Source organism: Diaporthe batatas (assembly GCF_019321695.1).
Source record: "Diaporthe batatas strain CRI 302-4 chromosome Unknown Contig00017, whole genome shotgun sequence".
In the NCBI taxonomy this organism is placed as follows: Eukaryota; Fungi; Ascomycota; class Sordariomycetes; order Diaporthales; family Diaporthaceae; genus Diaporthe; species Diaporthe batatas.
Genome location: NW_025408564.1, coordinates 66,978 through 93,314, shown reverse-complemented (window position 1 = coordinate 93,314; position 26,337 = coordinate 66,978). Strand labels below are relative to the sequence as shown.

The following is a 26,337-nucleotide window of genomic DNA, read 5'->3' as shown; positions in this document are numbered from 1 at the left end:
CGCGACATTTGCCGTCGTGTCTGGATCCTGGGAGAACATGCACACAAAAGAAATAGAAATGATGACACTTAATGCCACTGCGACGACTGTATTGGTGACTGACTTACCGGAGCAACGGTCCACGACGAGGGGAACAACCAGTAGAGTGTCCCAGACATGGCTGTTAGTGGCCAGGCCAACCCTCCTTGATCATGGCTTGGACTTGACGGCAATAAGGGGGGAGCGTTACCATGCTGTACCAGTAGAAGGCATGTGAGAGCAAGGCCCTTCCTACGCCGCTCTGCACCCAAGCAATGAGATATGGACTCGAGCACGCACGACCACCACCACTCGGACACGACTTCATCAATATAAATATATTGCGACAGCATTCAAAACATTGGTTTTACCTTTCACCCGCCAGGTTTTCTTTCGTCTAGGACCCATCAGGGGAAAAGCACAGATCTCGACTTTTGTTCGGCAGGCGAGGAGGCACGCTGCCCGCATCCATCGCTGTAATCTCACCGCCACGGCAGGCCCCCCTGCCCCGTCCGTCACTTCAACCAAGGCTCAGGGGCCCCCCTCCCCCCCTTCTTCGTGTCGTTAAAAAGAACCAGCTAATTACATATTCCAGGACCAGGGGACTGTACCGTCGCGTAGACCCTGGCGCGCATTCAAAAACCCCACCGCAGCTGGCTGTGCTCAGAAGAACAGCTTCAGCCCGCTGCCGTGCTTGCCCACCTCGCACACCTCGCAGACGGTGCACACGGTGCCCTTGTATTTGGCGTGGTACTTGGACCCGTCAAACGCGCACTCCTCGTACGCCGTGCCGCTGTAGATGGGCGTGTGGCTGGCCGCGCAGATCTCGAACTCGGCGAACTGGTCAAACTCGATCTCAATCTCGTCGTGCGGGTTGCGCTCAGCCAGCGCCTTGGTCTTCTTGGCCTGCAGACAGTCTTGGTTAGCATACTGGGTTTTCAACCTGGAGTGCAGTCTGCCGTGTGGCCGACTTACGTTCTCAAGGATCTTGCCACCTCCTCCGTTGGCCAGGATGCGGTTAGCGAAGCTCAGCGCCGAGCTCAGGTTCTTGGCGTTCCTGGCCAGGTTCATGGCGTTGAGCAGGGCCAGCTGGCGATGGGGCACCTCGATCTTGGGGATTGTGAAGTACGCCGACAGCTCCAGTGACCGCTTCAGCAGCTCGGGGTTGGCGTTGACCTCTGCCGGCGAGCCGAGTCTCCTCCGTTCCAGCTCAATCGACATGGCAACCGTGTACTCGCTTGCCGAGGTGATGAGCTTCTTGGCCTCGGCGACCTCGCTCTCGCTGGACACCGCGTTGACCAACAAGGCGTGGAGAACACCCTTGAAGATTTGGACACCATCCTCCAGCTTGTTTGCCTTCATTGTGTCGTAACCTCGCTGCAGGTCATTGGTGGCGAGGTGCTCAAGGTCCCGCGGGATAAAGGGCAAGACTGACCGAGGGTCTTGCTCATCAACCGTACGGCGCACGTAGTTGACCAGTGGAGGCAGGCCCGCCGATGCAGGGAGGTACGTCTTTGACGCTTCGTATACCTCCAGGAATCTTGGCTTGAGTGGTGCGAAGCTGACGGCACCGACTTGCCTGTTCAGGAGGTTCATGGCACTCTCGAAGGAACCCCCCGCGACATGATCTACGGCCAACGGGGAATTGCGAGCCCACATGTCAGCCTCGCTGCTGCCAGCACCGCCTGCATCTGCGCTTTCGACGTTGACAAAGTCGCCCTCGACATCAGGAACCTCGTCATCTCCCATGTCCCACCCGGCAGCGTCCTCCTCGTCGTCGGCCTCCGCCAGTGCGCCGTTCTTGGCCACGAGATCGTCCACGGAGTCGTCGCCGAATCCATTGGTGGCTGCAGGGGTGTCCTCGAGCGAGAGACCCTCCACCTCGCCAAGCAATGCCTTCTCAAAGAAGGACTGCGACGTGGCCTTTGTCGGCCAGTTTGCCTTGAATGTGGGCACAACTGGCTTTGGCGGAGTAAGGGGCTCGCCGATCTTGGGCAATGTGATTTGGTCCTCGGTCAAGCCTGTGGCCTCCAGAATCGCCTCGCACTCCTCCTCCTGGCCGCATGACTTTGCAGTCAGGTATGCCAGAGGGTAGAGATCCGCCTCCTTGAACATTTGTATCCTGTCCACATCGCCAAGGAACAGGTCGTTCTGGAACCGAGAAGTAAAGTCCCCCCTGTGCTCTGCGATCTTTGCCATCCTGGCAAGCTTAGACTGGTCACCAGTGGTCAGGTACAGGAAGGACAGCTTGTCGAACTGCTTCAGCTTCTGGTAGCACATTTCGACGGTCTGGTGGTTTCCGTGGGCCAGGGCCTCGCTTCCAAGCTTCACCCAGAGAGCCTGCTTGTCCAGTTGCTTGGCCATCTCCACCGCGACCTCGAGGTTACCACACTCAAGGGCGAGCTCGAACCTCGTGGTGGGGTCCTGCACGAACTGGAGTGCAATCTCAGGGTAGCCCTTCTTTTGCACATACGAGATGACAGACTGGCCGACCAAGCTCGAGTTGCGGATGATGTCGAGCATCTCGCTGTAGTTCTTCTTGACCAGCGACAGCTTGAAACGGTACTCGGTAGGGTCGATGTGGAGGACCTTGGGCTTGGCCGCGCGATCCAGGCAGTACACGTTGCGGCCCTTGACACGGGTGAGGTACACAGTCGTGTCCAGAGTGCGAACGATGCCATTGTCGCCGTTCAGGAGAGTGTACTTGATGTGGTTGAGAGTCGAGTAAAGTAGGACGCCGGCATCGTCCCAAGTGGCACTCTTGATACGGATCGTCTCATGCAGGGTGCTGACCTGCTCCAGTGTCTTGGTAACGATGGTGACGTTGTGCTTGCTCAGCAGAGCAGCGTAGAGGCCGTCATTGGACCACACCACGTACTTCACACCGTTGACAGTCAGATCCGCGATGCTCTTCTTCTGCTGGATATCGTAGAGGTGCACGGCGGTCGGGGTAATGATGAGAAGGTTACCCGTGCCACCGAAGTAAATGTCAGTTGTTCCTACAGGAGGCTTGAAGGAACGGGTAGTGGCGTTTGACAGGTCCTTGATGTCAATGGTCTGGCTCGACGTGTTCAAAACAGCGAACCGATTCCTGGCCACAAAAATGGCAGAATTGCCCTGTCCGCGTTTTGACTCGGTTGGCTCGATGGCGCCGGACCCATCGCGGGGGAGGTTCACGAGCTCGTACGACCCGCCATCCGAAGAGGAGGTGACCAGAACGGAGCGTTCAGCAGGGTTGTATGAGAGAGTACGAGGAGGCACCCAGGCTGGCCCGACCTTCTTAAGCGAGAGCAGCGTCGGGCTCTCGATGTTCTTCTGGAAGTCGTATGACTTGACCTGCTTCTCCTTGGTGATGTAGAAGAGGGTGCTCTGATGGACTGCCATCGCCGGCCTCTCCCTTTCCAGCTTGAATACCATGACGCCGTTATCGTGACCGGCAGCAAACAAGTTGATCTCGGGGTGAGCGGCGATTACCCAAAACCTATCGTTTTCTCGCTTGAAGCTCTGCACGCTTGTCCTCTTGTTCAGGTCCCACACGCGAATGGTCTTGTCTTCTCCGACCGACAGGATGAGGTCCTGGTGGGGGTGGAAAAGACACCCAGAGGAGTTCTGGAAATGGCCTCGACATGTGTCGACCTCCCATGCCTTGGTCTCGCTCATGCGCCACAGCTTGACCAGCCTGTCGTCGCCAGCCGACACGATCAAGGGCATGGTGGGATGGAACGAAACCCAGTTGACACCACGGTCGTGGCCCTCCAGAACGAACTTGACGACGGCGTCCGTGTTGCCGAACATATCAGTCTGGTTCTGGTTTCCCCGGGCCACTTGCTCCTCGAATGTGATGGACGTTGGGGCGGAGTGTTTCTTGCGCAGCCCTGAGATATCCCACACCCTGACGGACTGGTCCAGGGAGGCCGAGACGACCAGGTCTTGTGTGGGGTGGAAGCTGGCGCACATGACATAGTGGTTGTGGCCTGTCATGGTGCAGATCAGGGATCGGTTCTGCCAGTTCCATATCCTAATGGTCTGGTCGTCGGAGGCTGAGATGATCCATGGGAGCTCGTGGTGGAAGAAGACGGTTCGGACGTAGTCGAGATGCCCATTAAGCGTGAACAGCTCCCTCCTTGTGGTAAGAGACCACACCTTGATCTTGTAGTCGTCGCCGCCGGACACGAACAGGGGCTGGGTCTTGTGGAAGTCGACGCCGCGGACGGGCCCGCTGTGGCCTTCAAGCCGGTCGATCAGGGTTCCCATTCGGTCTATGCACGCACAAAGTAGAAGTCAGCAATCATCGAAGCTCCGTCGGGGCCCCGAGGGGGTTGGGCGACCAGTGCACAGAGCCGAGGGGTCGCAGTCCCCTGCCCAGGCAGTCTGGCAATGCGCCCGGCCCCATTGGCATCCACCAATTTGTACGTACAGTCCCATAGCTGGATGGTGGATGAATGCAGGGATACGAGAATCCATGGTCTGGTAGGTGTGAGTAACAGCGTCGATGGAGGGGGTCGGGTGGATGTCGTCGAAGCTTACCGCTTGGGGTGGAAAGCAATCCCCTTGGCGCGGGAGCTTTTGCTCTCGAACTGTTGCGCGTTGTCAGCTCTGGTCTCGCTTCCCCTGCGGTGGCCGAAGCTGATGGGGCTGTGTGCGGACGGACCTTGGTGAGCATGCCTGATGAGGCCATGTTGTGTGGTGCTGTGGAAGCCTGAGCTTCACATCAACTGAGAGGGACAGGCTGGTGGGATGTTGCGGTTGAAATCAGGGCGAAAGGGCCATGCAGCTGCTGGCTGGTGCTGGTTTGAATCTGAGTGGCCTAATTACTGAAACAGTGCCTGATGTGGTCGAAGGTGAAGGAGCGAGGATGGACCACCTGGCACCGGTCGGTTCGAGGCCACGGCGTGTTGGTGTTGGTGTTGCTGGCTGGTAGGGGATTCGAGGCCGCAAGAGTGGAATCGTGGCCATCTGCAAGGTGGAACTAGACCAGGGAGTGCGCCGCCCAGCCAGCCAGCCAGCCAGCCGGAGCTCGCTCGTCACAAGCGTGGACCGTGCACCGCCCCCCGTTTGAATTGACACCCTGGCACTGCCAGTACCCCGTGCTGATTGTGCCGATAAGGATTCGATTCGCTTACACGGTACACCTCGTCCCATTTTGGGGTAGTCATTGTAGCCATATGGGTTGAAATGGAATTGAACTATTTGAAAAGACATGATAAGAGTTCGTTAATTATTCGTTGACGGTTGTGAGCAATCGAATATATTCCAGGGGCATCGTACAGCATACCGTTTGCCACAATACGGAAGCAAGCCGTCTTGACTTGAGCAGCTACCATCCGTTTGCGCTTAACCTCTTTGGGAGAGCTCCCAAGGCAATGTGTTCACTTTCGACGCTGGGCCTGGCAGCCAACAAGCAGGGACTAAGTACAATTCCAAGACAACTTCCAGAAGACCAGCTTACCTTCAGCCTAGCGCTGTACTTGTTATCCTTTGTCGTTGCTGCATTTACAAAACCAGACGACCTGCCATATTCCCGGGGCAATGGGAGAATAGTGGAGCTTGTTAATAGGCAGCCCCAGGCTTATTGACTACCACAACTGCTGCTACGTACTGGCTTCTCTCGAGCACACCCTCCGAACGGACTGCGCCGTGTAAGGCTGCTTCAGCCAACAGCACACCACACGATGATACGACTCTCCCAGCTGCCAGGGAGCCTTCTGGCGTCCCTGCTGGCAGCAACTCTCTTCAAAGCCCAGCCGACATGCGCCGCGCCGTCTGTCGAGATCGCCATGAAGGCTGCATTTCCCTCGCCTCCGTATATGATAGAGCTGCTGTAAGAACCCTGCCTGGAGGCACCACCTGCATGTCACGTACGTGAACTGATCTTTCTTCTAGCGAGACTGCCGCCCAGGAGAATGCGTCAAGCTACTTCCCCCTTCTCGACCGTATCGCAGACGGCTACTTCTCCGAACTCAAAACCGACGCAGAATTGTACGCGAGCTTCCTCTCCGTCCTCCAGGAGGATGGTTTCATTACCACCGACGAGGACCTGTCCATCTTGAAGCTGGCCTTGTCGACAAGGTCGGCCGTCCCGCGGATCGAAGCACATTACCAGTACTACCAGACAGGCGTCGAGCCAACGCTACAGGGGGACCAAGCTGGATGTGATGCTTGGGCAATATGGGAGGGCCAGCAACATTGTATACCCAGCCTGGACGCCGGCCAGGCCCGCGGCGATGTCTCAGAACGACAGGACCGAGATCTGCCTTTCGACCGCTCTCTTGGTGATGGCCCTAGCTGTATTCTGTACGCCGACATCACCTCGCCACGATTTGCGCCGTTCCACAAGGTGCTGTCAGAGAAGGCACTGAACCGAGAGTGCACTTACAAGCTCCGCCACCGGAGGCTGTCCTACGAGGATCTCGAGCCGCTACCCGTCAGTGGCTATGGTGTTGCCCTCCAGCTGAAGAGGACCGACTACATTGTCATCGACGACCGCAAGGCAGAGGAGGATGCGTCGCAGAAGGTCATGGCATCCGAAGTCGTCCTCGACCAGGAGGAAGAGGTTACTGACCTCAAGCCACTGTCCACGTCGGAGCTGTCCTCCCTTGCTCTGAAGGCATCGTCTTTCATCATGCAGAGCGAGGACCCCTTTAGCACATTGCTTAAGTTGACCCAGGACTTCCCAAAGCATTCCAGCTCACTTGCCGCCCATAATGTCTCGGATGAGTTCTACAACGAGCACAAGGGCAACCGGGCCGAGCTGGTCCCCGCCGGGACCAACGTGCTGTGGATGAATGGCGTCCAGCTCGTTGAAAGACAGATGGATGCCTTTACTCTGGTGGACTTGTTGAGGAGCGAGCGGAAGCTCATCAACGGCGTCACCGACCTGGGCTTGACCGGGGAGGAGGCCATTGACCTTCTCACCCACCAGTCCGTGGCTGCTGCCAAGGCAACCGACGATGTTCAGAGGTTTGTCTGGCATGATGGGCCCGAGGATGGCAAGGTCATTGTATACTTGAACAACGTCGAGAAGGACAAGCGATATGAGGGCTTCCCCAAGCACCTGATGAGTGTAAGAGCCGCCCAAGATCCACTCTTCTCGGATTTTTCTGACATGTTCTAGCTTCTCCAAGGGGGCGGCATGCCGGGCCAATTGCCTCAAATTCGCCGTGACATCTTCAACGTGGTCTTCCCCCTGGATCTCACCAACGAAGAAGACGTTGCTTTGGTGACAAAGCAACTCCAGGAGTTCGTCAAGCGGAAGCTTCCTGTCAGGTTCGCGATTGTTCCTCTGGCTTCCACCGATGCCTCCGAGCGCCAGGCCAGGATAGTCTATAACTTGGTTGAGACATACGGCCTCGGCGCGATGATGGCATACCTTCAGACTGCCATTGAAGACAAGAAGACTGCAGATGCGGACAAGGCAACCTTCGAGACGGCAGTCACTAACAGGACATTGCGTGAAGATGCCACCGCCTTGTCATTTGAAGACGTGCTGGCATCTGAGCACCACGCAGAGCAAATTCGTCTTTCCGAGGTTTGGGCTGATCGATTGCGTGCACATGGTCCTACCCCTGTCTTCTTCGTCGACGGCCTTCCCATGCCCCGTCAAGGCAACTGGGTGCAACCTATGAGCCAGGCAATTGGAATGGATCTGCAGATGCTTCGCCAGGCCCTCTTCTATGGTGAAGTCGACGAAGACATGTGGATTCCCGACTACTTCCTGCAGAATGCCGCCAAGCGTCGCAACACTGTCATTTTCTCGAACGATCCAAAGGACCTGAAGGTGCTGGATGTCAACAAGCTGCACTCGGAGCATGCAGACCTGTTTGAGATAATTCCGGTGCTCGAGTCTTACCCGGACTCTACCAAGGAGAACTGGGCAGTGCTGACACTGGTTCTTGACCTCACCAATCCTGAAGGCGTCAAGCTCGCTGCCTCGGCTTTGCAGTTCCGATCCAACAACCCTGGCATCCGTCTCGATATTATTCACAACCCCGTGGAGTCAGAGGAGGCGCACAAGATCAACTCTGCGCTCAAGGCCAGCCAGTCGGACCTCGCAGCCGCGGATTCTGAGGAACTGCTCAAGCTCATCATCGACGCCAGCGAGGGCTTAACGGAGGTCAATGACCTCTATGACTCTGCTTTACGCCGTTTCCTGGTGACCGCGGCTATCCGACCCGGACAGAACATGCTCATCCTCAACGGCCGCATTGTCGGGCCTGTCGAGTCAGCAGCAGACTTCAATGCAGATGATTATCAGCTCTTCTTGGACATCGAACAGAAGGCAAGGATACTGCCAGTCTATAATGCGGTCGAGGATCTTGGTCTTGCGGAGAAGGTCTCCGGCCCTCTGGCAGCTGCCAAGGTCACTTCAATCACTGCGCTGTCTACCATGCCAGACTTGCCCGAGGGTATTTTCGAGTCTGGCTCTCCGCTCAGGATCTCTGCATTCAACGTCTGGAACTCCACACATACTGCGTTCGAGATTGGTGACAAGTCAAAGGCCACGATTCAGCTCGTGGCCGTCATCAACCCTGCTAGTGAGCAGGGTCAAAGATGGGTACCAATCCTAAAAGTTCTCTCTGAGCTCTCGGGGGTTTATCTCAAGGTTTTCATCAATCCTAAGGAAAAGCTGGAAGAGCTTCCGGTGAAGCGATTCTACAGATATGTTCTTGACCATGCTCCTGTCTTTGATGAGTCAGGGAAGGTCAAATCTCCCGCCGCAGAGTTCAAGAGCCTGCCCTCCGAAGCATTGCTGAACGTTGCCATGGACGTGCCTCCTGCGTGGCTCGTAGCTGCCAAGGAATCTGTACATGATCTGGACAATCTCAAGCTCAGCTCAATCAAGAGCGATATCGAAGTTGTTTACGAGCTCGAAAACATTCTCATCGAAGGTCACTCCAGGGAGTCCACGGGAGCTCTTCCGCGCGGCGCCCAGCTGGCGCTCAGCACCGAGAAGGACGCCAAGGTAGCAGACACCATTGTCATGTTCAATCTTGGATATTTCCAATTCAAGGCCAACCCAGGCTTCTACAACATCCAGTTGAAGGAAGGGCGCAGCTCTGATATCTACTACATCGAGAGTGTCGGTGCCAAGGGCTACAGTCCTGTGCCGGGTGACGAGGGAACCGAGACCGCATTGATGAACTTCATGGGTACCACGCTCTACCCGCGCATCAACCGAAAGCCCGGGATGGAGGAAGCTGACGTGCTCGAAGAGACTGATGGAGGCGGTGTCTTCAACGCCGTGTCTAAGGGGCTCAAGTTCGGCAAGGACCTATTTGGCGTCAAGACTAAGTCTGCCTCGGACGAAGAGCACGCCGAGATCAACATCTTCTCAGTCGCCAGTGGGCATCTGTACGAGCGCATGCTGAACATCATGATGCTCAGCGTCATGAAGAACACGAAACACTCGGTCAAGTTCTGGTTCATCGAGCAATTCCTCTCCCCGGCATTCAAGGACTTCCTCCCCTTCATGGCCGAGGAGTACGGCTTCAAGTACGAGATGGTGACCTACAAGTGGCCCCACTGGCTCCGCCAGCAAAAGGAGAAGCAGCGCGAAATCTGGGGCTACAAGATCCTCTTCCTTGACGTTCTCTTCCCACTGTCCCTGGACAAGGTGATCTTTGTGGACGCCGACCAGATCGTCCGCACGGACATGTACAATCTGGTGCAGCACGACCTCGAGGGCGCCGTGTACGGGTTCACGCCCATGTGCGATTCCCGTACCGAGATGGAAGGCTTCCGCTTCTGGAAGCAGGGGTACTGGGCAAACTACCTCCGCGGCCAGCCATACCACATCTCGGCGCTATACGTGGTCGACCTCCGCCGCTTCAGGGAGCTGGCGGCCGGAGACAGGCTCCGCCAGACGTACCACACGCTCTCGGCGGACCCCAACTCGCTGTCCAACCTCGACCAGGACCTGCCCAACCACATGCAGTTCCAGATCCCCATCCACAGCCTGCCTCAGGAGTGGCTTTGGTGCGAGACGTGGTGCAGCGACGAGACCTTCGCCGAGGCCAAAACGATTGATCTGTGCAACAACCCGCAGACAAAGGAGCCTAAGCTCGACAGGGCCAGGAGGCAGGTGCCTGAGTGGACGCCGTATGACGAGGAGATTGCGGCGCTGGACCGCAGGAGGAAGGGCATCGCGGACGGGGAGAAGGAGAAGGTCTTTAGGGGCGATGGGGAGGAGCTCAAGGAGCCTCAGGAGGAGAAGAATTCCAAGAGTAGGGCCTTTGAAGGGGAGGATCCTGAGGCTACGCCACATGTGAAGGATGAGTTGTAAGATGGAGCGCTTTTATAGAAACAAATAGAGTATCAAATGATTGTTTCGATTATGGCAAACCCATGCCAACGTAGCTGCGTGCATAGGATTCACCGCAACTTCAACAGCACTAAGCGGAATCCTTTTCTACCTGTCACGCTACCCATATGCTTACGCTGCTATTGAGGTAGAAATTAGAAACTCGTTGACGTCGGGAAGGCCTGTAACAAGCGGTCCTGAACTCTCCGGATGCAAATACCTGCGCGCTCTTCTCGTCTCTACGCCTGACGCCACCTTCCAGTGGTTTCCTTCGGCGTAAAGCTAGTCCGAAATCGGACAATCCTCTCATCGTGGACGATAGGAATTGGCTGTAGTTGATTTGATTCAGCATATCAGATTTTTTGATCTGTGCCGGGATAATCCCATTTTACCATTCCTGTCTTTGCAAGTTCACCACTCTACCTAAGTATGAAAGCGCCGTTTCTAATTTTGGACGTATACGGAATCGAAACGACACCAATTATTGTCAAGTAGACATATGAGTGTAATTAGCAAATCACGGTCTCAGTGATCACTGTGATGGCGATTCAGTATAGCAATGAGCGATTGGGCAGCAATCTTTTACAACCCGCCGCCACCAAAATCAATGTCTTGCATCGCACTTCTGTTCACATTTCGGCGGTTTTTGAGGAAGAACTAATTTTGATACCGTAAAGTTACCAAGATAAAATATCTATGGAGGGCTAGAAAACTGAGCTCTCATGAAGAAATAGATCACTGAGCCTCACTCAGACACAACAAGCTGCCACGGCGCTTACTGACTTCAAGTCGCGACCCGGACCTTTCTTTTTCCGCCCTGACTTGCGCCCTCTTCATTCCCTTTCCACATCATCTTATGGCTTTGTTGGGCCGCGGTGCCAGTTTGCGCTCTACTCGATCCTCAGCTTCTGAAACTCCGCTGGAATATCAGTGCCGTTGGTTGCTTGAGCTGCAATTGCAATCTAAAACGAAGATGTCAGTTTGCGATTGACCGTTGATAAAAGCGAACAGACGAGGGATTCAGACGTACCAGCTCGGCCACTTTGTCATCGTCCAGATCAGCTAGGTTGAAGATAGTGCCGTCCTCGAAAAAGAGCTGGTCCCGCTTGGCGCAGTCGGCATAGTCAGCCTCGCCGCGCTTCCTGGCCCTGAAGCCATACCCGGCACCAGAGAACGGCCCGATGCTCAGGCAGATGGAATCGACGTTGGTGGGGTAGCCCCTTTCTCGGAGGCCGTTGCAGTCGCCACCGTTATGGCCTCTGCCCTCGATCCTCCAGTCGAGCGGGATAAATCTGAACTCAACGCTTCCGAAGTTCTCACCACCAGCGGGACAGCAGGTGTCAGGATTCAAACCGCCGCACTGGACGCCGCTGCCGGTACAGCCTTGGCTGTAGTAGAGCCGGGCATCGATAGCAGCTGCGGTGGCAGCGAGGCCGAGGAGTGCGAGGAACTGCATCTTGAGTGAATTAGGAAGTAAGGGTCCTTGTGTGAAGCGAGTTGGTGAAGTGATGGAGATGGTGGATGGCATTGAACGTTTTGGACTGGATCAGGCCGTTGAGCAGCTCTTTATATATGCGTAAAGATCACATCATCAAAGGTAGTAACTACCAGCTGACGTCGATCGGTATAGGGCATGACACCCAAGTCGAGCAATCTTTGTAAGTCGTGCTAGTACACATCGTGGACTTCGTCACGACAAGGCTCAGCTGCTAGCACGGCACCTGGGCATAGAGGCGAGTTCGCAAAGTATTACCTTGGTAGCCCTTGGGATATCCACAACTGCCTAGGCAGCCTCCTTGGCAATGAGCTTGCTTTTTACACAGTAGCATTGAGTTTGAACGCCGCCTGGTGTTGTGGATCACAAAATATCGAGCCCTTCCAGTCTATTGGTGGTGTAGCCCGACTCCCTGCCAAAAGCTGGGGGACACCCCTGCTAGACGGCTTCCTTCAGGCTTCATATGGTGTTAGCCGCACCGGATCCGAATGCAACTTCGGATCTCATCATTTAGTGCTGTGAACTGGTGCTGAATTCGTGTAATCCTCCCAAGGGCCTGCGAAAAACCGTGGAAGCTTTCGTATAATCCCATCAACACAATGTCAAAGGCCGAAAGAGCACCTCCACCAATGACCAATGGATTGACGGCTGGCAAACACCGCTGCTTCCGACACTTTTGAGGTCCCCGTGGTGGTGGCCGTGGCGACATCAATGCGTTCAATTGGACTTGATATGATGATTCGGCTTGAAGATACCAGCCCAGGCCGCCTCACAGACACATTCTGACGGTTCTTCTGCGTAATTTTACAAAATTCAAAAGGATATGGTGCAGCAACTCTGCCATTGGAGTCCGCGGACCCTTTGGGGGGGGAGCTTGAGAATGAATCTGATAGTTAATGGACACTTTCCAAAATATTACAAATTACACCACACTAATAATAACTGACTAGTTAAGTGCTGACATTGTCAAGGGCGATGTCAAGGCCCCTCATGTTCTTTTTGCCTGGGTACCTAGGTAGTTACCAGCGATATGCCTGCTCCCTTTGGCTACCCAGGTACCGGATATCGGTGCCTTCGCCACTCTACCTCATAATGGGTATTACTCCGTGCTCCAGTTAGGAATGTCACCTGTGTGACTATTACGGCTTGGGCAGCAGTGGTTCTGGTGAATACCCTAGGGTACTGAAGCTGGTCCACAATGCATGGCATGCAACGTGACAGTCGGATAAGGCCTCGGATTTCGGATTATATTTCATGGTGACCACTACGTGGCATGTTACGTGACTCTCGGACAAAGGGCTCGCATCGCCTAAATGGGATCTCTTCACACAGGGTCTTAATCCAAGCGAGATGGGTTAACTGATGTGGGCATTGAGGTACTGCCATCAGTGCAGTGTGGCCAGACGTGTGTCAGACGTGTGTTTCTGCCTCATTCAGGGCTAGAAACTGAATCTTCTCGGGCAGGCTGCTTTTAGGTTTTCTGAGGTTTCTTTGCCCATTCAATTCCACTTACACTGATTCTGTGCTGAGTTCCCCCATCTCTTGAGTGTGGCTGTGGTGAAGCCTTCAGTCTTTGTGTATACGAATGGCCTCTGTGCTAGCTACCATGTAAATTGATAAACATGAACCTGCTGCACCGACCCCTTGGTAACCCAAGGCTGACCTGAATCCATTAACTACTTGCGTAACAGACTGACTGGCTAAAGGACAAGAATTTCAACTTGGAGACTTAAGCATTCCCCGCCGGTTATACTTAGAGGCACAAGTGGTCACAAAGTCGCATTGAACCGTGGCTAACACTTGAAGTAGGAATGTGGTTTCGCTTCTATTCCGTATAAGTCTGAGGACATACATGGCACCTTTATACAGTGGTAAGCGCTCAAGACCCAGCGCTTGAAAGGACACGATGTTGATAATGATAGTTATAGTACAATGAGTGCTTTTGGCGTCAGCCTTAAGACGCACAGTCGAGGCTAAGGGGCACCGTCTTGACGACGGCGTCAACTAGAATCGTGGACACAAGTAGCCCACGGGCCATGCCTGCCTATGAGCCCCATTTTCACAACTCCTTCTAAGAATGGAACTCAGGTTCTCTTAGTTCTGAACGACCGGCTACTCAACTCAAGACTGGAGATGCCGTATGGCAAGATCTAGTAGAATAAGTAACCAGAGGGATGGGTCCGGAGGCTGTTAGTCAGGGTTGCTTCGGATCCTCCGTCCACGAAAGATGGATGTTGTGGTAGCCCAATCCTCCAACGGCTGAAAATCAACTCCCAGATGGCAGAATCTGGAAATGGCTGTTAGTTAGATACTCCAAGTCGGGAGTTACAAGTTGAACTATATTCTCACCTATATTGGTTGACAGCAAACTGTCCTTGCCTTTATCAGGGAACTGGCCACAAAGCGCAGAAATTATTGTGTGGTATGGATCATGGACAGACATTGTGGAAGACACTTCGATTACCGTATCTCCGAGGCTTTGGTGAGGAGGTATTTGAGTCTACTGCTGTAGCTCTGCTTAAAGACATTAAGAAAGGCTTGGAATATGTACCCATGGACGCTTTGAAAATAGTGTGCTTCTCTAACCCTCATAGTATTGCACCAAAGCATAAGATTCTGCTCTTGATGTTGTGCTCAGTCGAAGTGGCAAGGCTTTTAGGGTGCCTGAGGACAAGTCAGTCCTTGATGTGATCAAAAAGTCTGGTGTTGGAGTGATTCTACTTACAATACTTCAAGGGCTTGTGTGGTCCTTGTGAAGTCGAGGTTGTCAAGTGGGCTGCCCAAGCACAGAGACGCTGTCCTTGCTCCAGAAGAGAGAAGGAAGCATTACAATGACTTGTGTGTCCATGTGTTGTGGAAACAAGTGTTATATTTGACCTGTAGTGGTAGCATACAGGAATCAAGAAATAATGAAAGTTGAAAGTATGTGATAGAAGTGATGGAACAAGCTTGAAATGGGAGCCTCTGCTGAAAAGGCTTGTTGGTGTCCCTCAAGCTAGCGCGCCAGTGCTGGGGGCTTTCAACCTGCTTTGGGTTTGCTTTCGAATTGCCCCTATGATTCTTGCGAGACGCGTCGTCCAACAGTCCAACTCTCAGTCCAACTTTTCACGCGTCGCTGGCTCTACTTTCCACGCGTCACTGGCTCTTAGTCGATGCGAATCTGAGAGATCACAACACCAAACTCCATCCTTTCCTCTCTCCTGCCGAAGCAAGCAAATTCTCTCCGGTCTGGCCGTCCTTGCGCTATGGATATCATCACAAGGTACAGTACCCAACCTCCTTAGTTCCCGACCAGAGGGCATACTGACACCACCTATCAATAGTCGCGGTGCCACAACGCCAGCACAGGGTCAACCCAGCTTGTCTGTTGTGGGCAATCCTTCTACGGCCGATCAGCGCCCTTCAGGATCTCTACACTGTGGTAGCAAGCTGACGGGCTGCAATCACTCCTGCCAGCAGCGACAGCATGGAGATACCGATTGTGGCCCATGCAACCAGCGCTGTGATGTATGCTGCCCACACAGGCAGTGTACAATGCCTTGTTCTGCTCCCTGCAACTGGATCCCGTGCGCTAGGCGCTGCCTGCGTCTGTTGGACTGTGGGCATCAGTGCCCTTCTCTTTGCGGCGAAGCCTGCCCCGATACCAAGTACTGTCAGACCTGTTGCACCGAAGAGGACATCCTAATGACCCCCCTGGTCAGCAAGTCCGCAATGATGGACTTCAGGGACGTCAACCTGGACGAGGACCCTTGTGTCTTCCCGCGCTGCGGCCACTTTCAGACCCGATCCTTCATGGATGACCACTTTCGGATCGGGGACTTTTACAACTTGGGTGATGACGGACTGCCCTCCTCTATCAAGGGCACACTGAAGCCATTCTCTGTCCAGGAGATCCCGTGCTGCACCTGTTGCCGCGGCTCGTTGCGCGAGATCTGCCGCTACGGTCGCATCATTCGTGGCCCCATTCTCGATAGACTTCTGGAAGAATTCCTTGCCTGGCGGAATGGCAGGTTTTCTGAGCTCATCCATCGTTTGGAGCTGTGTGTGCCAGCCCTCGACTGGTACATGGCATACCGCGGCCTGCCGAGCACCATCTTGCTCCACCAGATCGCCATCCCGGTCCGTCTCAATGGCAACATGCTCCATCAGCTGCATGTTTTGAATGACCTCATTGGACAGGGAAGATACGCGGACATGGTTATGCTGTTCCTACACATCCAGGACTTTTCATATGGAGAACTGAGATACAGGGAAGGCATTTTCCAGAGGGTGGCCGACTCCACAAGGCGCGAGAATGGAAGTGGCAACCCCGGTACTCGGCGTTTCACCGATCTCACTCGCCAGCACGAGCCTCTCTTCCAACTTGCCGGTAACATTTACGCAATGGATCTCCTCCTCCGATGCAACATCGTGGTTCTCGATGACTTCCTCAGACTATGGCGCAGAAACCCTGCCGCCAGCACGAGCGCTGTCTCTCGTCCCCCAATTCTCTTGGACTTGGCGTCAAACTTTCGAGGATCCCAGCTTTTTATCAAGGAAGCACGAGCCGCCAAGCTACACATGGTCACCGCACATGGTCATGTCTATTTCGCCTGGTACTGCGCCTTCGCACTGGCCCTGGGAGAAGACGCATCTACGCAGGGCCGGCGATCTGGTCAGGCCGTGGTCGGAGGCTCTGGAATCCCCGTCACACAGGACGAGTTAAGACGCTGTGCCGAGGAACACCTCGCCGAGGCTGCTGCACTGTACCATAAATCCTTGCAAGCCTCCAAATGCCTGAAGGACGCCATTGAAGGCACCAGAGATTTCCTCCGGTCCGGCAACCAAGGGAGTCTGAGGGTGGAGGGGACCCTCTGGTACACAAATGTCACGGGGATGTCCAACCGTACTGGTCCGTGGTACGTCTGTGGCAATGGGCACGCGTTCATGGACGTGAGGCGGCCGTCCATGTTTCTGGGCCAGCTGCGCTGTAAAGACTGTGGGGTGATTGTTGAGGGCCGCCAACACGCTTCCGAAGAGGAAGCACCGCCTCAGACGGCTGCGGCTGGACCTTCTCAAGAGGCGATTCTGATCGACATCTGAGGGGCAGAGAAGAACATGTACATTTGTTTTGAGTTCCTTCTTTCCTTCATCTTTATACCATACCACCGGAGGCGTATGCGGTTCCATCATGCCGTGGTAAACGCTTGAGAACGGGTGGCATTCTGAAATTGTTTGGCAAGGCGAGATTGTGGAGGGGTGGAAATGTTTGAGTGTCACGTTGAAGCCGGGGTTTTTGGGCGCAACTGTATGATTTCTTGTGGTTTTATATGTACAATGATGTCTTTCACTGTATGTGTGTACTTCTTTTGTCGGGTTTGTTGGACATCTGGAGGTTATCAAGGGGTCGTATTCCCTTGGAGGGGTTCTCATACTGCGTAGCATCGGCTTCAGGTGACTCTCTCTTTCCAAACCTTGGAAGCCATCCATGTGACGTGCAAACGAGCTTCCGACTACAATTTTAGGTGCGGTCCTGATCGCCTCCGTCGTCACGCCCACAATACATGTGGATGACGGCGCATTGAAATATACCACGGGGGAAGCTCCTCCAAGGGAGTGAGTGCTTCGTACCTCCTTTCTCCCCTCCCGGGAGGCGCCTCCTAATAGACGAATAGCACAACGATGATCGCCGGTCCTGGTCCCACCGTCAGCAAAAGAGTCCCCGCACATGCAGCACAAGACACTGTATGCAGCTCCATGCCTCTGGGCATGTACCAACTCTGGAGCATGTCAAATTCCCCCCCCCCCCCTGTCCAAGAGTACTTAATTGGCTGCGGGAATTGCGAGGTCTTTCTCACCAACATTAATTACTGGAAGAACATCTAGTAAATAGTGGGGACTCCCCAGAGTTTCCAATTATTTGTGCACCCCGCAGCCAGATTGTATGGCTTTGTACCTCGCATCGAATGGTAAAGGCCACATGTTTACGTGGGCACAAATGGGACCCTAGAGGGTGGTATGATGGACACCACCAATTCAATCGGTAGCACTGCGTCGCTTATGGATTCCCCTCCACTCACATTGGAGATCCGGACGTAGTAGCTGTTCAATAAAATAATTGGCATTATCTGTGGCATCCGCACCGGCACGTATCCCATACATAAATAGTGGTCCCCTCTTGGGACAGTTTTCCTCAAGACTTGCTCCTTCAACGACACAAACTCCAATACTAATCTGCCACATAGACATATACATCAATAACAGCCACCCTTGTTTGTATTTTGTCTTACATTCCGGCATTAAACCGGCACAACGAAGATGGCTGGTGTCGCCCCTGGAAAGACCTTTACTCCAGGCTTGGACTTCAGCGGACAGTCTTACAGCAATCTCGCGAAGAAAGCCGAAGCCGATGTCTCACGGGCCAATGAGATTATCAAGGAGAAGCTCCCGCTTCTCAGTGAGCTCAAGGCTCTGCTTCAGATCAGCTTTGGGGACCACCCTCCCTTTTTCATCGACGCACGATCTGGCACGGCGTGTATCCTTGCTTCGACTGACGACGAGCCTGACACGAAGCTTAACATTAAGCCTGAGTACATTGCACAGTTCTACGACGGCAAGCTTGAGCCACGATACGGACTGTTCAAGGATGCGTTCTTCAACGAGGCGTCCATGCCCTCGGGCAGCATCCCCGTGGCCATCAAGTTCGCCGATCTGCTGACCCCGAACCCACCTGTGCCGCCAAAGCATGCCGATGCGTTCACGCGGCTGCCACAGCCAACCGAGGACATGGAGCAGGTCAAGCGGGACATCAAGGAGTTCGGATACGGCCTTGTCAAGAACGTCCTGACACCCGAGCAATGCGCCATCATGAAGAAGGCCGTGCAGGAACAGGCCGCAGGCGAGCGCGAGGCGGGCATCGCGCAGATGGACGGCGGACCCAAGGGCCCCAACCAGCGGCTCTGGACGCTGGTGAACAAGGGTGAGGACTTCCTTGACCTGCTCAACCACCCCATCATCGACGAGATGGTCCCGTGGTTCCTGGGCGAGCACGCCATCATCACGACGTACACGGCCAACATCGCGCGGCCTGGCAACTTGCCCATGCAGCTGCACACGGACCAGGTCGCCGTGCAGCCGCCGGTCCGCGACCTGGCCTTTGGCATGAACATCATGTTCTACCTGGCGGACGTGACCGAGGCGAACGGCGGGACGCGCGTGTACCCGGGGTCCCACCTGGGGCAGGTCGCGCCGCCCGACATCTTCACGGTGGAGGGGACGGCGGCGGCGGCGGCCCCGGCCGGGTCGGCGCTCGTCTTCGAGAGCCGGCTGTGGCACGCGACGGGGCCCAACCGCGAGGCCGCCGGCGAGCGCCCCGTCATCCTGCTCTTCTTCATGCGCTCCTTCGTCCGCCAGCAGGAGAACAACTTCCTGTCGCTGCGCAAGGAGGTCTGGCCCAAGCTGTCCGACCGCGTCAAGCGCATGCTGGGCTTCTACACCACGGGCGCGCTCGGCGGCGTCGACGGCGAGGTGAGGGAAGGCATCTTTGTCGAGTGGAAGGAGGGAGTCGGCAAAATGCGTGCGCCTCATAAGCCCTGGGAGGGGTAGTTGATAGAGGGTGGTACTTGAGTAGGTCGTCGACATGAGCAGTGGAGCCATGTTGAACTTGTGGAGATTGAAAGAGCTCAAGTGATAGCTAAGTAATTCATGAAATTCTTATTTCCTCACGTTTCATTGGTATAGGAAACAGGCACATGTACAATGATGTGTTTTATTGTATTGATGAACTTCGTCTGGTCTGTTCATGTTTTATTTTCCCTAAATATACATCTTATGCGTGTTTCTATGCTTGGTTTCATTTTGTCTATTCCAATCAAATACAGACCCCAACTTGAATCGTCATAGCCATCGTCGTCTCCGGGTAGTTACTTTACCAAGCTGGTGCTGATCACAGTTTGGTTCCTTGTTGTCCGTCTCCTCACCCACGGATATTCTATGATGGCCAAAATACACGGCCAGAAAGTCATTTGCAGAGTCCACATGAGGGACACCTTGAACCTTAAAATTTGTGCTCACTTAGAGTTGAGGGCACTCACAAACTCCTTTTTCTGTAGGAGTGGGAGGATGGCTGCGCCGCACAACGCGATCGAGAGCCAAGCCGCTACCATCAGCTGCCGCCTGAGCGATGATACCACCTGGGCAGTCACCTCCCTGAACTGGGAACAAGTCGCGGACTGTTGGGTGTGAAACCATGGAATAAGACATTTAGTGTGTCCGTGTCCAACCCCCGGGGGCGATACACTCGAGTCCTTTAACAAGCCGGTGTCTCCTCTCTCGCCAGCCTCTGGGCATGACGTATTTTCTTACCCTCTCCACCAGCCAAATGAGAGCATTTCCAACCGCTATTGCTGACCTAGAAGTTGAGAACATATAACAGGTTCGTCATAGAGTACTTCCCCCCGGGCCTCTATCTACCAACAACCATCACTCAAGCCCTCCCAGTCCTGGCGCCGCCTTTTCCTCCCCAGCCACGACCATGTCGACCACCAACAGCACAACAACCTGCCCGTCCAACGCCGTCCCCGAGCCCATCAACCTCGGCATCGACAGCGACTCCCCCTTCGCCGTCGTCCCGCGCGGGGACTACACATCCGACTCCCCCGACGACTGGATGGTCAGCTGCTGCGCGCCCAACGCGGCGCGGCTGGCCAGCGACAACTCGACCGGCACGTGCTGGCAGTGGTGCGACCTGCCGCCGCGGTTCACCAACGGCACGTCCGGCTCGTCCAGCCAGAGCGGTGATTTCCTCGGCTGTGTCAGGTCTACTGCGAGGGCGACCAACTCTTCATACATGCCGTCTGCGGCGCTCGTGTCTGCCGCTGCTGGGGCTGGGGTGGTGGGTGAGAATGTATTTGGGCTGGGTGTGGTTTTGGTGATGATTGTTTCGCTGTTGTTGAGGTGAGAGTCTTCCAGGGTGTGTTTGACCTGTGGATTTGCTCAAAGTTTGGATGGCTCGGGGGAGGATTATACATACCTTGATCGGAGAGCTTGGTCAGCATGGCATTCGTGACAACGTCGGCTAGAACTCATCGGGATCCCGGTGTAAGCACGAATTGGGTCGACAGGCATGAGCGTCTGCACAGTCAATCAGAGTCTCTCGCCATGGAAATGATTGATGGATGGAAATAGGACGGCTGGATGAGGTGTTGGGCAGGCCTGTTGTGGTTTTCCAAGAACAGTGTGGGGCGGTGAAATGGGGCTGTCAAGATCGCACGACACGGAGGGCTCTTTGGCTTCATCTCTGTTCATCGATGTTCATTCCTGAAGTGCATTTTGCTTCTAGCAATTGATGATTCTATGACCAGTGACCAGTTCAGATGTAAGGATTCGTGCCCATCGGCTCGTGATGGATGATCCTGACGTGTTGCTGGCCGGGCATGTCGAAGAAATGCCCTTCGCAGTGGCAGGAGATGACTTCTGCCTGTCGGGAGCCTAACTCATTTCGCCGAACTCCGAAAAGTCCGGAGAATATGCTGTGTCAACAAGTGGCCCTTTTAAAAATCAAACGCTCTCGAAAATCAGAAGATTCCCCATGCAGCATGTCTCAGTGTTGGATATCCGAAACCTGTCCTCATGGTGCCACTCCCATAATCTCTGGGCGCTTTCCATACCCCAGGCGCAAATATGTCCCCTCGGTGGTAATACACTTCCCCCCCAAAGCGACCATAGATGCAGAGCAATTGACCGAATATGCAAGACTGCCAGGTGCTCCTGAAAAAGTGGTGTGATGTTCATGCCCGCCTGGCGCAGCTCTCTTCCGAAGCTAGCGCCGTCGCAGTGACTCCCATCCAACACCCCAGGAACTCAATCAACCGTACATGTCGACGTCGATGGGCGCATCTCTCGTACCATCGGCGCGGGAGACTGCCTTGGGTGCGGGTTGATACCCCATCTCTCTCGTCCCCCAAGCCTCGAGCGTGTCCAGGAGATTGTCCACCCTCGCAGGTAGCTGCTGCATCTCTCCCATCGTCTTTGCCACGCCTTCGACCTTGGCACGTAATTTCCAGAAGTCCTTCATTCTGACATGTTGCTTCTTCTTCATCTTCTTCGTCTTTGCCACGCGTTCGACCTTGGCACGTAATCGCCGAAAGTCCTTCATTCCGACATATTTCTTCTTCTTCTCCTTCTCCTTCTTCCTTTTTCCGGGCCGTATCTTGTTACCCTTCTCAAGAGAATAGTCGTGGTCGCCCTGCTCTGCGCTTGGGTATAGCTCAAGCCCTGTGTCCGCACTACGGGGCTCGAACTTTTTGGTGGTCTGCTCGGCGGCGGCTGACCGGGCCGCAAAAGCCAGAATGCGCTGTGCCCGGACCTTCGAGACATATTGGATCTGAGGAGGGATCAGGCCCAGGGCGTACTCGCGCTTGATCTGCTCCCACGACTTCCCCTCGAGCTCGCCGGGCGGCATGCCCTCCCACCCAAGCGTGTCGTACTGGCCCAGCTTGGACCGTATCGCATGCCTCATGACGTCCCGCTTGGTGTAGGGCCACACGCCCTGCAGCCCCGAGGGCATCTGGCCGTTGCAGAAGGCCCGCGAGAACTCGATGGCGATGCGGATGGGACACAGCTCGGCGTTGAAGACGCGGCAGCAGGGCTTCCGCTTGCGGCCCAGGACGAGCTCGCCGAACATCTGCGGCAGCATGTACCTGAGCCTGCCCCTGTCGTTCATGCGGTGTGCGGCCCGGTAGATTGTGACCAGTGGGCAGTACCTTGCGTTAGAGTGCGCGAGGCCGTCCAGGGTATGGCCTGCGGGCTTCTGGCCGTCGCGGGCGGAGCAGTCGTGGAATGGGCAGATGACCACAGCCCCGCCCGAGGCGGGGACGTGGCAGTTCTTTGTGCTGTGTCGGTGGCTGCCGCAAGCCTTGCACCGTAGTGCCGATGCTGCCATGACCGAGGCCACTTTTGAACCGCTGTTGGCTCTGTGGGCTCTGTTATGTGGCAAATCCGTGGTGGTAGGGTCTGACACAGGGTTAGCGTGGCTTGCTTGATTGTGGGAAGCAGGGTTCGGCGGTGCAAGATGCATCGCGGATTCGCAGCCGGTGGGCACGCGAGGGACGAAAAGTGGCTGGTTCTGGTGGACAGGAGGGAGGTAGTCGTGCTGGCTGGCGTCGTGCTTACTTCGTTTGGGATTGTTGGTAGAGGTGAAGCGGCGACGATGCTTGAAGTCGGTTTCGTGCTTGGAGTGGTGGTAATGTGTAGGTTGAAGATGTCGAACAACTGGGCCCCCAGTTCAAAAGTTGTACCTTGGGATGCGTTCAAACGAAGTGCGGGTTCAAAATGGCAGGATGCAAGGGGCAGGCACGGTGTGAAAGAAACCAAAAGCTGCCGCACCTCCAACGCGAGATCAATTAGCAGATGAGCTTGGGTGAGCTCAACTCGTGGGCCCAACTTCCAAGGTTGTCTTGGTCGGTTGGAAAAGGAAGGCACTGCCCAAGTGGGTGGGTAGGTACCTGGGTACTACGCAGGAGGGAAACCAGACTCTAACCTCTGCTCAATTGCTGGGAGTGTACCTAGGTACTTTCTCAATCTGATCACCAAATTGCACATGTGCAGCAATTCAATGCAAACTCGAGGTCAGGCCACACTATGGCGAGCCATCCCAGTTGCTCTACTTGGATGCGAAAACTGCCCCATGGCGACAGCATCTATGCCCGTGGTGGCCTCGGACTGGTGATCCAGCAGCGCACCTCAGGTTTTCAGTTTGTCTTTGAACCTGTGCTTCTCGATGGCTGGAAAGACCAGGCGGTTCACGGCGGGACTCTCATCATTCTGGATGGTAGACAGGCTGCTCGGGTGGGCCATTCCAGATGTCACCTCCAGGTCTTGAAGTCGTTCGCAGTGGCATGGGTGGTCCATGCGAGAAAACCTTCCAAGCACCTGAGGTTGCTTGAACTCACCAAATCCCCAGTCGGCCCATCTAAGGGTTTCCAACCTGGAGGATACAAGCATATGGACACAGAGATCCCCCATTTACATGTGTGGAGGGTTCCAAGATTGTGGCTTTGCCGTGGCTGACAAACTCAGCCTAGGTGCTGAAGTAGTCATTGGACGTCGTCAAATCCTTAGTCTTTCTCACCCACCTCGGACTACATCAAGGCTCGATATTAAACCCTGCAGTCCGACGGCCACCTATCCACCAGGAGCCCTCGCAACGTTGATGGCATTAGCCGTGACGATCGCATTGTCCACTCGAATCCTTCATGGGCCTCAGAGCCCCGATTCGGCAGGTGCTTTCCTTGTGGTCGGTCAGAAAACTCGAGACTCGCCCACATGTGCAGCTCTAGGCTTCGGATCCACATGGCGCTTACGAGACTGGTGTTTACATGTAAACAACCTGGGAAGACTGGGCCCAGAACACCCAAACTCCATAATGGCTGACATAGCTAAGCTTTTTTCCGCACACTGGCTAGCCTGATTGATGCTGGCTCCCAAATGTCTCGCAGATTCGCTGACCTTGGAAAGCTTAACTCTTACTTCCGCGATCCTTCGAGACCCGCGTGTTTGGTTTAAGCCCTGACTAGCCCCCAGGCAACAGCATTTACCCAAGCTCCGACCCATGACACCAGCATCCTACAGTGGTTCCCGCCCTAGGCTACTCAACTATTTACCATGATAATAATGTGAATACCAGATTCAATCACAGCCGCGGACAAAATCAATTGTATAAAAAGGAGCCGTTGCGACGAGATGTGTTCCACTGTCAACCCAGCCTCGACAGCTGCTCTTCACTGACGGACCATTACGGACCATTGTCTCTCTTTGCCGTTCAATTATTTGTCTTGACTTTAAATCTCCAGACATTATCTCGAAATGAGGTTCTCAGTCCTTACTGCTGCCGCCTACGTGGCTATGCTGCAGCCAGTCGCTGCAAACTTCGACGTCTACATGGTGGACGTCTACGATGCCATCTTCAACTCCCACAGCAGGGTAAGATCAAACAAAGCCCCTGCGGCTGCCCGAGCTCAACCCCGCCATGTCTTGTGAAATTGCTCGTAGGAAGAGTCTGACGGCATCTACAGGGCTGGCAGATCTTCGAGGCACAGCCCGGGTCCTGCCAGGACGTCCAGGACGCCCCCGTCTTCTGGAGTTCATCAGACGTCAGCAAGGACAACGGCGTCCGCTGCAAGGGGAGCGGCTGCGACTACACGCCCCCGGCCGACAACATCGACCAGCTGGAGATGAACTTTAGCATGCTCGGCGGGCCAATCTACCACTGGAGTAAGCAGGGCTGACTCACTGCTCCTCGTGCCCAGCTGGGCCGGCGGGGAGCGCACACCCCGGGCGACGAGGCTTGAGCTGACTTTTTGGCACACACAGCGCTCTACAAGGACAGAGGCAGGACCATGGTCGGATGTACGCAACAAGCCCCCTTTCACACACACAACTGCTGCTGCTGCTGAGTTCTGAGCTGACTTGAGATTTAGTGGACGGCAATACCTACGGGAACTGCATCGTCTTCCCTGATGGGGATTACAACTGCAACAGCATCTTTGGTGGCAAGGAGCAGCACCATGGTTATCGCAAGTTCCGTTGCCTGACCCAGTTCACCGCGGACCAGATCAACCACGGTCGATAGTCACCAAATGAATGCACTTCGATTCAAGACATGTAGTAATTGGGAAGATTAAATCAAGATTTGAGGTCTGCCTGTCATTTCACGTCGACGCTGTTAAGTTGCTATGCCTTCAATGACGTTACCGTACCTGCTGCAATTTAAACAAAGATCACTTGCGCTTTCGTCAATGTATAAGTGGCCTCATACAATCCTAACATTAATTATGGCATATATAGTCGGCAGTTTCTGGTTCCAATGCCCATATTGAACACTGGGATTAGTGATGCGTTAGCATTGTCTGCCCAGGGCATGCATATATTATCTCGCAATGGTAACTGTCGAAATCTTCCATGGGAGACTTCATTTTGCTGCCTTTGAACTACCCTCACCATTACTGGTTTTAGAAAATATTCTCTGAAAGCCCATTGCTGGAACAGATTCTTATCAGCGCCCCCTAACTAGGCGTTGATGAAACTATGCTGAGGGGGCGCTGTGATGACCCGCCGGCCTGCAACCTGATGTATTGGTGTTTCGAACTATGTAGGAATATGAAAATAGAGTCTTCCTTTTACGTTAGTACCAAAGATCAAAACAGTATGGGATGTCGAAAATCCTAGCGCCAGATCTTGGTGGGATCGGGGCCGATTCATCTGTGGCCTCATCTGAGGCGGCCGGCCCATAACAACGGCCATACTGGCAGACATATCAACTACGTTCCTGTCAGTATCTGCGGCGCAGCATACACAATCACACCTTGAAGTTTCAATCTTGCGGTCAATGCCGGCCAGGCCCGCGTCAAGCCGTTTAAAAGTCCACCGTGGGCCTATGCGGGCGTGTCCATTGGGCTATGTCGCACTGAGTACCGCGTGTCTCGAGATGAAAATGCCTCCACGTGTTCGCCACATTTCCTCAATGGTGCATCTCCTTGTATTCTTA

At 54.6% G+C, this 26,337-nt stretch overlaps 7 protein-coding genes across 7 annotated transcripts; 4 read left to right on the top strand and 3 right to left on the bottom strand.

Moving 5' to 3' along the window:
- Positions 1 to 681: 681 nt before the first annotated feature.
- On the bottom strand, positions 682 to 4,696 carry KVR01_011957 (coatomer subunit alpha; the record flags this gene model as incomplete). Its single annotated transcript, XM_044786180.1, has 5 exons — positions 682 to 924; positions 994 to 4,277; positions 4,436 to 4,485; positions 4,546 to 4,595; positions 4,670 to 4,696. The coding sequence occupies 5 exons, from the start codon at positions 4,694 to 4,696 to the stop codon at positions 682 to 684; spliced, it is 3,654 nt and encodes a 1,217-aa protein (XP_044639038.1).
- Positions 4,697 to 5,426: 730 nt separating this feature from the next.
- KVR01_011810 (uncharacterized protein) lies at positions 5,427 to 10,348 on the top strand. The gene is made up of 3 exons (XM_044792923.1): positions 5,427 to 5,839; positions 5,902 to 7,081; positions 7,133 to 10,348. Exons 1-3 carry the CDS (start codon positions 5,691 to 5,693, stop codon positions 10,298 to 10,300), a joined length of 4,497 nt encoding a protein of 1,498 aa, XP_044638891.1. The 5' UTR covers positions 5,427 to 5,690; the 3' UTR covers positions 10,301 to 10,348.
- Positions 10,349 to 11,208: 860 nt separating this feature from the next.
- KVR01_011872 (uncharacterized protein) lies at positions 11,209 to 11,774 on the bottom strand (the record flags this gene model as incomplete). The annotated part of the gene is made up of 2 exons (XM_044790897.1): positions 11,209 to 11,280; positions 11,349 to 11,774. The coding sequence occupies 2 exons, from the start codon at positions 11,772 to 11,774 to the stop codon at positions 11,209 to 11,211; spliced, it is 498 nt and encodes a 165-aa protein (XP_044638953.1).
- Positions 11,775 to 15,279: 3,505 nt separating this feature from the next.
- KVR01_012123 (uncharacterized protein) lies at positions 15,280 to 16,895 on the top strand (the record flags this gene model as incomplete). Its single annotated transcript, XM_044789951.1, has 2 exons — positions 15,280 to 15,320; positions 15,389 to 16,895. The coding sequence occupies 2 exons, from the start codon at positions 15,280 to 15,282 to the stop codon at positions 16,893 to 16,895; spliced, it is 1,548 nt and encodes a 515-aa protein (XP_044639204.1).
- A 1,120-nt stretch (positions 16,896 to 18,015) lies between these two features.
- On the top strand, positions 18,016 to 19,703 carry KVR01_012022 (uncharacterized protein). The gene has a single exon (XM_044787363.1). The coding sequence runs from the start codon at positions 18,111 to 18,113 to the stop codon at positions 19,395 to 19,397; it is 1,287 nt and encodes a 428-aa protein (XP_044639103.1). The 5' UTR covers positions 18,016 to 18,110; the 3' UTR covers positions 19,398 to 19,703.
- A 1,954-nt stretch (positions 19,704 to 21,657) lies between these two features.
- Positions 21,658 to 23,032, bottom strand: KVR01_012016 (uncharacterized protein; the record flags this gene model as incomplete). The annotated part of the gene is made up of 1 exon (XM_044785793.1): positions 21,658 to 23,032. The coding sequence occupies exon 1, from the start codon at positions 22,867 to 22,869 to the stop codon at positions 21,658 to 21,660; it is 1,212 nt and encodes a 403-aa protein (XP_044639097.1). The 5' UTR covers positions 22,870 to 23,032.
- A 1,235-nt stretch (positions 23,033 to 24,267) lies between these two features.
- KVR01_011934 (uncharacterized protein) lies at positions 24,268 to 25,422 on the top strand (the record flags this gene model as incomplete). The annotated part of the gene is made up of 4 exons (XM_044794362.1): positions 24,268 to 24,773; positions 24,866 to 25,064; positions 25,164 to 25,199; positions 25,271 to 25,422. The coding sequence occupies exons 1-4, from the start codon at positions 24,657 to 24,659 to the stop codon at positions 25,420 to 25,422; spliced, it is 504 nt and encodes a 167-aa protein (XP_044639015.1). The 5' UTR covers positions 24,268 to 24,656.
- Between the last annotated feature and the right edge of the window lie 915 nt (positions 25,423 to 26,337).